The 14,987-nt window shown below is 46.0% G+C and overlaps 1 protein-coding gene and 1 long non-coding RNA gene across 2 annotated transcripts in view; one reads left to right on the top strand and one right to left on the bottom strand.

Annotated features, from left to right (window-relative positions):
* Positions 1 to 2,833, top strand: part of LOC109256512 (uncharacterized) — a 130,977-nt gene extending 128,144 nt beyond the window's left edge. The window contains exon 6 of the mRNA XM_053893525.1: positions 559 to 2,833. Within this exon, the coding sequence (XP_053749500.1) occupies positions 559 to 856 (298 nt within the window). The 3' untranslated portion in view covers positions 857 to 2,833. The remainder of the gene's footprint in view (positions 1 to 558) is intronic.
* A 46-nt stretch (positions 2,834 to 2,879) lies between these two features.
* Positions 2,880 to 4,516, bottom strand: LOC128774451 (uncharacterized). Its single transcript, XR_008419016.1, has 3 exons — positions 4,396 to 4,516; positions 2,974 to 3,373; positions 2,880 to 2,942 (listed from the first exon to the last, which is right to left on the bottom strand). It is a non-coding gene; the product is annotated as an uncharacterized LOC128774451 (long non-coding RNA).
* Between the last annotated feature and the right edge of the window lie 10,471 nt (positions 4,517 to 14,987).

The following is a 14,987-nucleotide window of genomic DNA, read 5'->3' as shown; positions in this document are numbered from 1 at the left end:
ACAGCACCTCACGGGGTTGTGAGGAGTAATGAGGAAATAAGTACACACAAGGGACACTCAGAACGGGGCCTGCCTTAGTAAGTGCCACGTGTGTGCCTTTATCATTGACTGTCATGGGGACGGGGTGCCGAGGTGGCTCCGTCGGTTAAGTGTCTGACATTGGCTCAGGTCATGATCTCACGGCTCGTGAGTTTGAGCCCCACGTAGGGGCCAGGGCCCGCTTTGGATCTTCTGTCCCCTTCTCTCTCTGCCCTTCCCCCACCGGTTCTCTCTCTCAAGTTAAATAAATAAACTTAAAAACCTTATTGACATGGGTACTTAGAAGTAGGTCTTGGCCTGGGGTGTACATTTATCTTTACTGAGGGCTGCAGTAAAAAAGCGTGGCAGACGCGCGCGCACATGCACACACAAACAAACACACACACGACCCTGCTCCCCCTTCTGCATCCCCGGCCTGGTCTCCCCTTGGCCCCCTGGCCATCCTAGCACATTCTCTGTCACGTCCAATCAATCCCTCAGCCCCGAAGCGTATTCACGAACACATTCTCTCCTCCTCAGCTCGCCAACTGCACACACTGTAAGGACACCGCTGTCTGGACTCTCAGCGACACCCTGCGTGTTGCCTGCAGCAGCTCCCGATGCCCCTGAAGCTTGGGGAAAGAAACAAGGCGCTCCACAACCTGGTGACCTGCCCGGCGCCCCCCCAAAGCGCTCTTCTAACGCCTCCGTATCCACCTGTACTTACATTCCACAAGTACAGAGCCGCTTCCTTAAAGTGGAAAAAAAGACCAAGAAAAAGACACTTGTTGGTGCCCAGAACCCGGTGGTGGGCCTCGCAGGTGTGGGCCGGGATTAAGGAAGAGCTGGGGTGAGGATGACACCCCTCTTTCTGACTCGAGCAACTGCGCAGAACACCATTTACGTGCACAGTAACGAGCGATGGACAGCAGGGACCGAGAGGGAGCCGGCCCCCCACGACAGCATGACGGGCAGGGAGGCAGCAATCACAAGCAAGCATTTTCCAGTAGGAGGTGACCCCTAAGGGCAAGTGTCAGAACTGGGAGAGCCAGCTACCCCTCAGCCCTTGGAAAATCTCAGGGGATCTGGTCTGGGGGACAAAGGGGGAGGGAGGAAGGGGGAGACAGGAAGACAGAGACAAAGACAGTCTCCTGACCCATCAGAAGAGACACGCTCACCGATCTCAACCGTTCTCTCTTGGTGCTGCCGCGCTCCCCTGCCCGTGTATAGGGCAGGGCCTGGTAAAAAGCTGTCCGAAGATATTTGGAGGAAACGTTTAGAGCATACCAGAAGATGACTTTTGCTAGGAAATTCCAGAACACCCTCTAAGGATTTCGCTCACACGATATGAAGTTAAGGACACGCTAAAATTCCAGAAGGCCTGGAGAACAAAAGCAAATGCAGGACAGCATACGATCCTATGGCTCGTCTAGGACTTCTGACTTTCTAAAGAGCTTTCCCACTCATCAGCTACTTGCCCTCTTAAGAATGCCGATTAAGGGGTCACCATGGAGGGAAAGCTTCCAAAAGGCACACTGGAGCTTTTAAGGAACAGACATCTTCTTTCTTGCCTTTGGGAAAGGGGCAACAAATGGCTGCGGGACATGACGCTTCAACTTTTTATTCTGGGATTCCCCGAGCCCTTCCGACACTCCACTCGCCAGTAGCTCGCACGTCACAGGAGGCACGGAAGGCAACCGGGACCGTGCATAGCTACCGGAGGGCAGCCGGGGACAACCGTGAGGAAGAGTATCCCGTAGGCTCAAAGGAGATCCAACGTGGCCGACCGCTGCACAGGCTGCCATATTGAGACTGACCCCCTGCGTCCTTGATCCTCTGGCCGTGTGGAAATAGATTCAAGAGACACCAAGAAGCTGAGATCCCTTAAAGGGTTTCACTCACCCTTTATTCTTTGTCTGGGGTTGTACTGGCTTTCCTGCACCCTTCTCTCACCCGCTGCTTGAAGGTGGGAGCCTTCAACTGTCCCTTCGACTGATCTTGGGGCCTGACGTCATACAGAACGAGCTCACACACCAGCGGCAGCAGAAAGCCTGTGACCCACAGCCAAGCCTCTGCTGGTGCAGCCAGGGGACCCTCCCAGGTGGAAGGTGCACCAGACAACAAGACTAGCCGACGAGATCTCCCCTCCTCTTTTACAGAAGCACGTAGAGCTCAAAAACAGGGCTCAGCGAACTTGCTGTAAACAGCCAGTACTCTAGCCTTTGCAGGCCAGACGGTCTCTGCTGTGACTTCTCCACTCTGCTGCCGTAGGGCTAAAGCAGCCACAGGGAAGATGGAAGGAACTGGGAGTTGGCTGTGTTGCAGTAAAACTTTATTTACCAACATAGGTGGTAGCCTAAATTTGGCCCGTTCAGCTCCTGCTCCAGAGAGCAAACAAGCATCATTTTTCTAAACAGAAACTTAGGTTTTTAAAAACCCTTTAGACTGATGTCATTATCAAAACGAAAAAACTCCACCAAATTTTTCAGACCCTGCACTATTCTCCTTCCTCACTGCTGACAGATGACCTTTTCCTCGGAAGGGGCACACGAGCTTCAGTGTACCTTGCTCAGAAATAAAAATCTCAGATTTAGTAATGATTAACCCACCTACACGGCGGGGGGAGAGACCAAACCACGGGACCACGTTGAAAAGGGTGTCAAGCCCAAAGGAGGAGTTTCTCCCGTGGCTTCTGTTCACACTGCACACATTCTGCCACTGCATTCTCTTCCAGTTCCTTCCACCACGCCATGCTCTCTGAGGCCCAGAGGCACCGCCGACCTATAGCAAAGAGCCCCCCCCCCCCCCCCCGCCACCCCCCGAGCAGCCGCAGGGCTCTCTGGAGAGAACAAGGAGGGAATCTGGACGTGGACGAACTTCAGTCCGTTGTTTGTTCCATGCTCCAGCGCCACTGGCTGTCCGACCTGGGGACGGCACAAGCTCTCGGAGCCCGACCTGGGGACGGCACAAGCTCTCGGAGCCCTCCTTGCCCCGTCTGGGTACCACCCCCCCACCTGCAGAGCTCTCATGTTCATTCCCGAGGTCACGGATGTGCACGCCCTTCAGAAACGTTAGCTATCTTCTCCTGAATGAAGAATGCAGAGGCAACCGGTTAATACTAAGGCTGTGCTGAGGCCACTGATTTCTCGCCTCAGTGAGAGAGAGGCTGGGGGCACCGATGACCAAAGACCTCATCGGGTGAGCTGATGAGGGACAAAATACACACTCAGGTCGCATTAGGCCCACACACTCTAGTTTATCTCGGTGTACTTCTGCAAGAATCTGGGGAAATGCACGTACCCATGACTGCCACATGACCGACCTGACAGAAGAACCAAGAGAGATCTGTACAAACCTACAAAAAAGAAAACGCAATCAGTGAGATTGCGTAGAGAAAGCAATGAAAGCAAATCAGTGAGATCGTTGTAGAGAAAAGGTTTGGTGCTACAATTCCAGCCCGGAATCAAAGAACAGGCCTGTGGTCCTGATTCTGCCACTAACTGGACCCATTTCCTCTTCTGTGAGTGAGTGTAATTATACCTGCTCTTGAACCCTAACGAAGGAGGTGAGGGACCAAATCAGAGAATGGAGGGGCACCTGGATGGCTCAGGCAGTTGGGCTCGGACTCTTGATTTCGGCTTGGGGCACGGTCTCGTGCTCCGTGGGATAGGCCCCGCATCTAAGCCCCACTTAGGATTCTGTCTCTCTCTCTCTCTCAAAATGAATAACTAAACTTAAAAGGGCTTTGTGTCATGTTACCATCACCCAGCCTTGCAAATCTCCAAGCTATACTGAAGACACCGTCACGACGACAGTAAAGTCTTTTGTTGTCGTCAAAACGGCAAATGCATGGGCCCCTGGTCTCAGCTACTCCACTGGCAGGGCTCTCGCTCACACGCAGAGAATGTATACAAGGATTTGGATCAAAAGCCCTGTTTGTGACAGCAGGAGCTAAGAAGCAAGGCACATATCTAGGGCCCTGGTGACATCACGTACGTGGCTGACAGTGGTTGCACAGCAGGTGCAAGCAGATGGGGACAGGGACGCGAGACAGGCAGTCACCGCATGCCTTTTGAATATATTTCTAACATTTAAAAAAATGTGTATTGACTTATTTTGCGAGAGAGATGGGGGAAGGGCAGAGAGAGAGGGAGAGTGAGAGAGTGACAGGATCCCAAGCAGCCTCTGTGCCGTCAGCACAGAGCCCAATGCGGGGCCTGAACCCACAAACCGAGAGATCATGACCTGAACCGCAATCAGGGGTCGGGTGCTCAACCGACAGAGTCGCCAGGGCGCCCCTGACATTTTTGAACCCGCTGGGAAACTTCACAAAATTAAACAATTGGGGAAACAAGGGGGCGGTATTTTTTAATTTACCTTTAGTCTCCAGAAGGTGGTATCCATCCCAGCCCCAAGATTTAGAATCTCACAGGGACATTCTGTCTTCCCTAGAAATGCCTTTATAAGCTGACGGACGCCATGGACGCGAGCAAAATATCCTGAGAGAGAGACAGAGACAAGCCATGACTCAGTGATGATGGAAATAAGCCTTGCAAAGTTCACCACACCAGGAGGACAAAACGCAACCCTTCTGCCCTTCTTCAGGGGTAGCGGTTTAGGTTATCCAGAGACCTTATGGGAGAAGTAATGACTTTAAAATTCTCTTCCTTTTTTTTTTTTTTTTTTAAAGCCATTTGAACCAAAATAAGCACAATCTATCTAATGGTTGGATCAACTACCTTAAGGAAAACGCAACGCCCCCTAATTCTACCTATGAAAGAAAAATATTTTACATCAAAACATGGGATCTAAATGTCCCTCTTAGAAATGTGTCTTTTCGTGGCTAAGTGAAAGCTACTCAGAATTCGGCTGAAACTCAAAATTGGGAGACCCTCTGGAAAGTATTCTGGGGTCAGGAAATGGGCAGATAAATGTCAAAGCAAAGACAGCCATGTTTCTTAGCGTGCTCCCTTCATCTCCATCCTGTGCGGGTTAGAGCCTGGATGTTTGTAAAACGTCACAGGCGGGTTGGGCGGGGGGCGGTGCACAGGCAAATGGTGCCTAATAAACTGACTTGTTAAGCTCTGGCGTGGGAAGCTGGAACAGAGGAGACAAGAAATAAAAGAGGGTCAAAGGAAGATAAAATTGATCTGGGTTCTAAAGCCCTTCTGCTTACAGTATTACTATTTTAAGAACAAAATTTGAGTGGCATTTAGACGCTTACTGCAGTTTGACATAGGGATTTCATGTCTATGGATTCTACTAGTAAATAATTTGCAAGCAAGTGAACTCTCGCTCGCTCGCCTGCTCTCAAAATAAACATTTAAAAAATATATTAAAAAAATAATCCTAATGATCTTCAACTTCACCCAAAAATAAGAGGAATCTAAAATAAAATTACTGTAAGATACCATTTTTCATGGATCAGATTAACACAGATGAAAAGTTTCATAATACACTGTGTTGGTGAGGATGTTGGGAAATAAGCACTTTCATATACTACTGGAGAGAAGGAACACTGCAACTCTCATGTTAAGAATGAATCCCTATGTTCTACTGCCGGCTTTGAAATGGAGAAGGGGCCATCTTCCATGGAATGTAGGTGGTTCCTAGAAGGTAGACAAGAAAAGGAAATAGACTCTCCCCTATGGTCTCCAAAAGAAACGTCCCTGATGACACTTTGATGTTAGCCTAGCAAGACCCATGTTTGACTTCTGACCTTCAGAACTGTAAGATAATAAATTTGTATTGTTTAAAAAAAAAAAAAAAAAGAATGAATCCCTAAAACCCCAGGCCTCTCAGCTGATGAGGGAATAGTGAGAAGGGAGGGGGTCACTTGCCTCTGCTAATTTCAGGGGCCTTCCTCTCCTTAGACAGTCTTACAAAATGCTGGATGTAAGGGTCATGCGAGTAGCCAATGTTTACTGCAAACCTGGAAGGGATAAAAAGGAGGCAGGTGAGTAGACGTCAGTAGATTCAGGCTCTCAGGAACCAGGTCAAGGAGGAAAACCATCTACTTCACAAGGCCAACACACTCCCATTTAGCACTCCGTTACAAATGTAAACAGACTCAGCCATCCGCCGAGTGCTCACTTACACTCCTCTCACCCTTCCCACGGCGGCCATGTGTCACCTCTCTTTATTCTGACTGCTAATTCCTTTCCCAGGACCCTGGAGAGCATATCACCTCACCTCATACCTCACCCAGAAGACGTGCAACCGTTTATTCACTCGGCAAACTCACTGGCCAGAACTATTCAGACAACCCTACTCAACCAGAAGTTCTGGGTCCACAGGAAAGATCTAGAATTGTTTTGTAAAACTCGATAATGACTCCCTAAGTATTTCCCCCAGCTCTGTCGTTTCACGTCCCTTAGGGAGTAAAAGGAAAAACCAGGAACAAATAAACAGAACAGCTACAACCTAGAAAATGCCGTTGTAGCTTACCCTCTCTGGCATGCACTACAACCTGGAAAATGCTACAGTAACCTAACCTCTCCCCAGGCCACACGACAGGGAATCAAAGTTCTAGTGTTCTAAGCCAGAGATCTGAAACCCCAATGACCACTTAAGGTCTTCTGGCAACCATGAGTGGAACCAGCCTTCGGACAAGGACATGTAATGGAAGAAACCTGGATCCTTAAGGCCGAGCCACTGTGGGCCTGCACCCCGCTCTACCTCTCAACAGACATTTTGAGAGTTTCTAAATGTCTTTATCGCTTAAACCGAACAGAGTCAGGCTTCTGTCACCTGCTACACCCTGAAGCATCCTAAGTGATATCCTGAGTGTATGAGCTCATTTCCGTGTTTCTTGATGAACAAGCTGAGGGGGAAGGGGTGAGTGACTGTTACCCAGCTAGAGTCTGAGCTCCCAGAGGCAGATATGAGATCTTCTCTTTACGTCCACTGACAAGGCTTACCGCTGCCTTGACTGTGGTCGCTGCTAATCCTGTACAAACCTATCCCCCCCAGTCTCTCTCATGTCCACGTTCACACATCCGCGTGCGCGCGCGCGCACACACACACACACACACACACACACACACACAAGGAAGCACATACTTTTGGCTTCTCGAGGCAGCAAGTCAGCACGGAAATGCACAAAGTACTCATTAAGGGACACGATTTGCTACGGGCCCCGACTGTCCAAGTTTTACAAGGGTGAACAGGCTCAGCTGTCTAAAACGGTGCTTTTCAAACGATGAATTATGACCCATCCGTATAATAAAATCAGTGTAGTAGTTTGCAAGTCTCCGTCTGTGAAAATGCAGTCGAATAGAGTGAAATAGACAATATCAGTATGCATTCCACACTGTAAGAGTTAAGACGGTTTTGTGAAGCTTTGGTTGAAGTGGGTGTTTGGGGTAAAATGCAATGAAAAGTCTGTTCTCCGAACACACAAAATAGACTCTTAAACACAGAGAACAAGGTGGTGGTTGCCAGAGGGGGCGGGGGGATGGACAAAATAGGCAAAGAGGGCTTAGGAGGTACAAACTTCCAGTCATATAAGTAACGCACAAAGATGAAAAGTGGAATATAGGGAATCCAGTCAATAATACTGTTAAAACAGTACGGTGACAGATGTGACGACACCTAACCGTGGTGAGTGCTGAGTAATATGTAGATTTGTCAAATCACTATGTTGCACGCCTGAAATTAATGTAACATTGTATGTCAACTATACTTCGATAAGTAAAAAAAGAGAGAAGAGGGTGTTCTCCCTGTTGGCGGATTTGAGGAGCACCGGCCTGAAAGGAATCACCTGGTGCCATCTAGTGGTAAAGGCCGTATCTGCAGTCCAAGAACCACAGACTAGTGATGCGAACATCAAACATGGACGTAAGGGTTGGAGGAACTGACCTGGTCAACCCTGACATCCGATGCCAGAATCCTTCAACAACACCAAGCCACTGCCTGACTACGCACCACAAAGAAGGCACTCACTCCAATGCCCAGCAGCCCTACCTGCTGAAAAGCTGATCGAGTTGCCCCCCTCCACAAGCTCTGCGTTGGACTTACTACCGCCCTCCTCTGGATGACAACGAGCCGTTTCCCCTCCTCTCAACCGTATCCTCGGTCAAGTTAATACTATTGATTCCATCAAGCCATCTTTGGTGAGTGTCTGCTAAGTGCCAGCCATTGGGGACACACTAGTGAACCAGACACAAAGATAAGGAAGGGCTTGTGACAGATGAAGGACAACAGCATGGAGGACGGACGGACCTACGTTAGAGAATGTGAGAGGGAAAGCCTCTCTGAAAAGGGAATGGGCTGAGTTGGGTGCTTACAGAACTGGAGAAAGCTGTGCAAAAGGCGTTCTAGACAGGAGGAAGAGCAGACGGAAATGCTCTGGACAGGAACCGCCTTGGAATGTTCCAGGAACAGAAAGTCGGTAGGGAGGCTGGAGAACAGCGGGGAAACAGGAGAAACTAGAGAGGCGGGTGGTGGGAGCCAGGGAGAGACCTCTGCAGCCACGTGCAGCGGCCCCAAACCACGGGGAGGTGCACAAACGTAACAGGTGGGGACAGAACACAAACGTATCCGGTCACGAGTCCTTACGACTCCCACTTTCTAATGTCTCCAACATGCGTCTCCTTCTGGTCTCCAGATCTAGAAGACTGCCAGTGGGTTCTGGGAGGAAAAGGATGTCACTGATCTGCCCTTCAGAGTGGCTAACACGAGAAGATTTACAGAGCACTGCTAAGAAGAGCACGGGTCAAAGAACTAGCGGGCACTGCTGATGGGGAGTTCCAAAGGGAGATGGGCAACCCGTTTCAGAGCTTAGAATTCTGTCACCCCTGGGAGCCCAGCTGAACATGGTGGATCCACACAAGGAAACACTAACCGGTCATCTCAGATATGAGCTAGAAGGATCAGCCATGCGTGAAGGGAAAAATGTTAGGCCAAAAACCGATGTAGCCAATGTGCCCGTGAACACATGTATGTGCGTATGTGCGTATCTGCAGACAAGTACTAGGGAACTGGCGATTTCTGGTGTGTGTGTGTGTGTGTGTGTGTGTGTGTGTGTGTGTGTGTGTTTAATTTATCTCTATGTTTTAAACTTTTTCTCCATGAACTATATGCCATATTTCATCTAAGACATTATCAATTATAAGACTGAAAAAAGAAAGAAGAAACACTGCCAGTTAGTTAATGTTTTTCTTATTGCTTACAATTTTAATTATGTGCTTGTTGGAAAAAGCCCGTTTGTTTGTTTAATTAGTTTTCAAGTAGGTTCTGTGTGCAACGTGGGCCTGAACTCACAACCACATCCAGAGCTGCATGCTCTGTTGACTGAGCCACCAGACGCTCCTGCAAAAGCCCTTTTGTGCTTATTTAAACGGATTATTACTGGGACCTTATGAAGATAAAAAGCTTCTGCACAGCAAAGGAAACAACCAACAAAACTAAAAGGCAACCAACGGAATGGGAAAAGATATTTGCAAATGACACATCGGACAAAGGGCTAGTATCCAAAATCTATAAAGAGCTCATCAAACTCCACACCCGAAAAACAAATAACCCAGTGAAGAAATGGGCAGAAAACATGAATAGACACTTCTCTAAAGAAGACATCCGGATGGCCAACAGGCACATGAAAAGATGTTCAACGTCGCTCCTTATCAGGGAAATACAAATCAAAACCACACTCAGATACCACCTCACGCCAGTCAGAGTGGCCAAAATGAAGAAATCAGGAGACTATAGATGCTGGAGAGGATGTGGAGAAACAGGAACCCTCTTGCACTGTTGGTGGGAATGCAAATTGGTGCAGCCGCTCTGGAAAGCAGTGTGGAGGTTCCTCAGAAAATTAAAAATAGACCTACCCTATGACCCAGCAATAGCACTGCTAGGAATTTATCCAAGGGATACAGGAGTACTGATGCATAGGGGCACCTGTACCCCAATGTTTATAGCGGCACTCTCAACAATAGCCAAATTATGGAAAGAGCCTAAATGTCCATCAACTGATGAATGGATAAAGAAATTGTGGTTTATATACACAATGGAATACTACGTGGCAATGAGAAAAAATGAAATATGGCCTTTTGTAGCAACATGGATGGAACTGGAGAGTGTGATGCTAAGTGAAATAAGCCATACAGAGAAAGACAGATACCATATGGTTTCACTCTTATGTGGATCCTGAGAAACATAACAGAAACCCATGGGGGAGGGGAAGGAAAAAAAAAAAAAAAAAAAAAAGAGGTTAGAGTGGGAGAGAGCCAAAGCATTGGAGACTGTTAAAAACTGAGAACAAACTGAGGGTTGATGGGGGGTGGGAGGGAGGGCAGGGTGGGTGATGGGTATTGAGGAGGGCACCTTTTGGGATGAGCACTGGGTGTTGTATGGAAACCAATTTGACAGTAAATTTCATATATTAAAAAAGAAAAAAAAAAGAAAAGAAATTTCAAGACAACTTCAACAAGCTATAACCAATATATCTACCTACTTATCTGTATAAAGCTGTATGAAAAAAATAAAAAATAAAAAATAAAAAATAAAAAATAAAAATAAACGGATTAAAAGGAAATGGATGAATGCAGTAAGAGGGTTAAGTCTTCCCTTCTGGGGTATCTGTGAGTTTCCACACAATATTGACCTTCGGGCCGCCAAGGGCATTGGCAAGGCTGCATCCCCAAGAGATCACCATCATCCTCTCCAAGATTTCCTTCCACGCTACCGACCCTCCAGGTGCAGGTTTTGTTACTGAGCCTTGCTTGATCTCATCAGGAGGTATCCATGGATGGTTCTCCAACAGCATCAGGATTTGTGCTCCTTCTGCAAATGGCCCTTAAAAGGCACGTGGGCAGAAGCACCCAAGAGCTGACGGTGTAGTCATCCGGCCCTGCCGCAAGCAACAATGACCACATCCACTCGCACAGGTAATGACAACTCTAACACGACTTGGCAGTGACTGCGGGACACATCGAGAATAAATCACAGCTGATGGCAAAGACGTAAGAACGTGTGTCACAGCATGGATCAAATACAGTGTTGCCTTCACCACATGAGCAACAGTGAGCTTAGATATCATAAGCAAAGTAAAAGGCAAATATTAAGCGATGAAAAGTACCTGTGACATCACATAGTAACATCCTGAAAACATAAAGAACTTACGAATCAGTAAGGAAAAAAATCCTAATATCCCCGAAGAAAGGCCAAAAATGGGCAGATCACCAAAGAGCCAAGTGATCACTGAATATACAAAATAAAGAAACCAAAAAATGCAAAATGAAAGCAGAAACAGCAAGCAGTAAATCTGCTATCAAATCAGCAACAAAACCGTTTAATAGAACCTGGCTTTGGTGAGGATGAGAAAGAGGGCAGCTGAGCCGCCAGAACTGTAAACTGTCACTGCCATGCCACGAGGCACTTCGGCTGCTGGTACTCAAAGCTGAAGAGTTATATTTACGCGATGCCCAAACAATCCCACTTCTAGGATTTTACCCTAAGGAAATAGTCAAGAATGAACACAAAAAGGTTTCGGTAAGAACACTGAACCTGGGGTTACGGTATCAGGTGAACAAAGCAAGCTACAAAATTCTACGTACAGAATGTTCCCAATTCTGTTAGATGAATGCGTACATTCACGTACACGTGAATATACATACATGTACAGTATACATATCAAGACTTCCCAGAGTAGGCACCAAAAGGTGAACAGTGGTCGCCTCTACACTGACGCTGTGCACCTAGTGCTGCTGTCTGTCTGCCCCCACCACAGTCCTCTGTTGCCCAAACCCAGAAAATATCCCCTCTCTTTGTGTATCCTGACTTTGTTTAAAACCCAAAGAATCAAAAATCTCAGATTTGGGAAGACCTATTTCGCAGTCTTCGGTCAATCCCTCTTGCTTTTGAAATTTTCATGACATTCACATACCACCTGTTCAGTGTAACATTTCTTTAAATCAACTCGCTTTTTTTTAGTACTCGGATCTGACGTGCTACCTGGGATTTTCTTCTAACACACGCTATAATAAATACCTACCTATTAAAATTTCATGTGTGCCACCTAAAGTCATTTCACATTCCTTCCATTCCTTCCGTGGGAAACACTGATCTGGGCCGACCGCCTACTCACTCGAGAGCATTTGCTGACTCTGCCCTATAGGCATGAGTACCACCTGCAACAGGAAAGGGGTGACATGCTCACCGCCAGGGATTTCTTCACCTGAAGGAAAGGGCAGGGGCCCTCCGCGCTCTCCCAGCCAGTGAGGATCAAGGCCAGGTTCATTTTACTTCTATCAACCCTCCTGAGAGCTGACTACAATGCCAGGCATCATTGCAAATGCTTGACCGGTAGGAACGGAACGCCTACAACCCTCATAATGACCCCCCGTGGAAGGCACTGCTTTACACACTGAGGTGAAGGTCGGTCCCTCAAGCTGCAGAACCCTGTAGAAAATTTCATTCTAGGGGTGCCTGGGTGGCTCAGTCGGTTAAGTGGCCGACTTCGGCTCAGGTCATGATCTCACGGTCCGTGAGTTCAAGCCCCACGTCGGGCTCTGTGCTGACAGCTCAGAGCCTGGAGCCTGTTTCAGATTCTGTGCCTCCTTCTCTCTCTGACCCTCCCCTGTTCATGCTCTGTCTTTGTCTCAAAAATAAATAAACATTAAAACAATTAAAAAAAAAAAAAGAAAATTTCATTCTATTGCTTTTCCACCTATTTACCCACCTGGATTTGGATCCCTCCCCCGACACTTCAGTTGCTTAAATGATATCTGTGTCTGTGTGTATATGTGTGTGTTTACATGGTCGTGTGTGTGTATATATGTACACACACACACACACACACATATATGTACATTAAACATATATATGTAACGTATGCACACATACACATACATACAATGTACTTAAATGCAATTGCAAAAATCAATCCGATACTCTTAGCATCAATTTTTAAGTTTGAAATTTGAACTACCTACTGCATACTAGCCTAAGATACTGCTCTACCTCTTATTGTTAATTTTATTGTTCTTTTTTTTAGTCTCATTTTTTTTTTGTTTCTATTTCTTGGTAGTTTTATTCTTGGTTATACACGGAAGGCAGGAAGCAAAGTCTTAAGGGCAACAGACTTTGTACCTAAACAGACTTCCAGTTTGTTTCCTTTCTTGTGAGCTCTGTTGCTTTCTTAAGTTAGATCCGCAAGGCCTTAAGTGTTGAATCACCTAAAAAAAAAACAAAACAAAACTGAGCCTCAATAAACTCACACGCTATCGTTTCTTCCCAACAGAGGCTACTGGTATTGCCTTTTGGCTTCAGCTAACACCCAATTACTTTACAAGGGTTAATATGTCCTAAAATCTACTGCCTCCACTGTAAGTACTCATTGACTAGTGGGCAAGGCATTTATGAAAAAGGAACCAACATTCACAAGAGGGTGAGTTAAGCAGGAGAAGTCAATCAGAAAGTTCCCATGGTACAATGTCTCCTATCTGACTTAAGCAAACAAAAAACCCAGTTAATACAGAATATAGTAACAGGATGTCATGGGCCTGAATAATGCTAAAGTTCTTTTGGAAAAAATAAAACATTTAAGCACATGTAGTCTGAATATTTTCTCCCAGTCTGTCTTGCCTGTTCATTTTCTCAGTGCATCCATTTTTCCTTTGTAATTAGTGCTTTTTTTTTGTTCTGTATCCAAAACATTTGCCTACCTCAAGGTTGTCAACATATGCTTTCATGGTTTCATCTAAAAGATTTATGGTTCTAGCTGTTATATTTCAGTTTATGATCCATCCCAAATTCATGTGTACAGAACGAGGTAGGGGCTACGGTCCATTTTGTTTCCACTTGAATTTCCACTTTACCCAGAATTATTCATTAAAAAGACGTCCCTTTCGCCCACTGAATTGGCTTGACAATCTAGGTGAAGATCAACCAACAGTCCTTGTGTTTGGTCTATTTCTTGGACTCTTTATTCTGTGTCACTGATCTATCTCTATGCCAAAGACTTTGATTGCTGTGGCTTTACTGCAAGTCTTCAAATTAAGCAGTATTAAGCAGTTTAAGTGCTTCAACTCTGCTCTCCGTTTGAAGACTTTTTTGGCTATTCAAGACCCTTCACGTTTCCATATACATTTTCGAAACAATCTGTTAATTTCTTCTAAAAAAAAAAGATGGCTAGGATTTTGACGGTGATTGCACTGATTCCACGGATCAAGTCAGGGAGAACAGGCATCTCAAAACATCAAATCTTCCAATGCATGAACAAAGCGTATCTCCCATTTATTTCAGTCTCCTTGAATTCCTCTCAACAATGTTTTACGGTTTTCTGTGTAAAGGTGTTTTGCGTCTTTCATTATATTTATTCCTACCCACTTTAGGTTTTTGGATGCTATTGTCAATATTTTCAATTTTAATTTTCCTACCCATGTATGTATACATACAATATATCTATCTGACAAAGAATTCCTATCCAGAATATAGAATAAACTCCAATGAGTCAAAACCAAAAACCATTAACAACAAAAATGGGCAAAAGACTTGAACAGACAGTTCACGAAAGATGTAGGAATGTCCAATAAGCACACAAAAAGATGCCTAAGATCACTAGTCACCAGGGAAGTGCAATTTAAAACCATACTGAGATGCTCTTTCACCCTCACTGACAATACAGAATGTTAACAAGGATGTTGAGCAACTGGAGTTTCAATATATTGCTGGTGGGAAGTGTAAAGCGATAAACCACTTTGGAAATTAGTCTAGCAGTTAAATATATACCCACCCTGTGACTAAGCAATTCTATTCCTAGACATTTATTTGAGAGAAATTGAAGACTTGTATGAGAATGTCCCTTGTAGCCTATTCACAATGACCAAAAACTTCGATACAACTCAAATGTCCTATCATTGGAGAACACACGAACAAATCATGGTGTATTCATACATGTATAGGAACAAACTACACTGACAAAGACTCTTTCCTTGACCAAACTCTAGCCAGGTTCCTCGAGCCCTCTT

The sequence above is a fragment of the Panthera pardus genome, unplaced genomic scaffold (assembly GCF_024362965.1).
Source record: "Panthera pardus isolate Hobbes unplaced genomic scaffold, ASM2436296v1 HiC_scaffold_319, whole genome shotgun sequence".
NCBI classification, from domain to species: domain Eukaryota; kingdom Metazoa; phylum Chordata; class Mammalia; order Carnivora; family Felidae; genus Panthera; species Panthera pardus.
The sequence above is the reverse complement of the archived record's forward strand: the minus strand, read 5'-3'. Positions and strand labels throughout refer to the sequence as shown.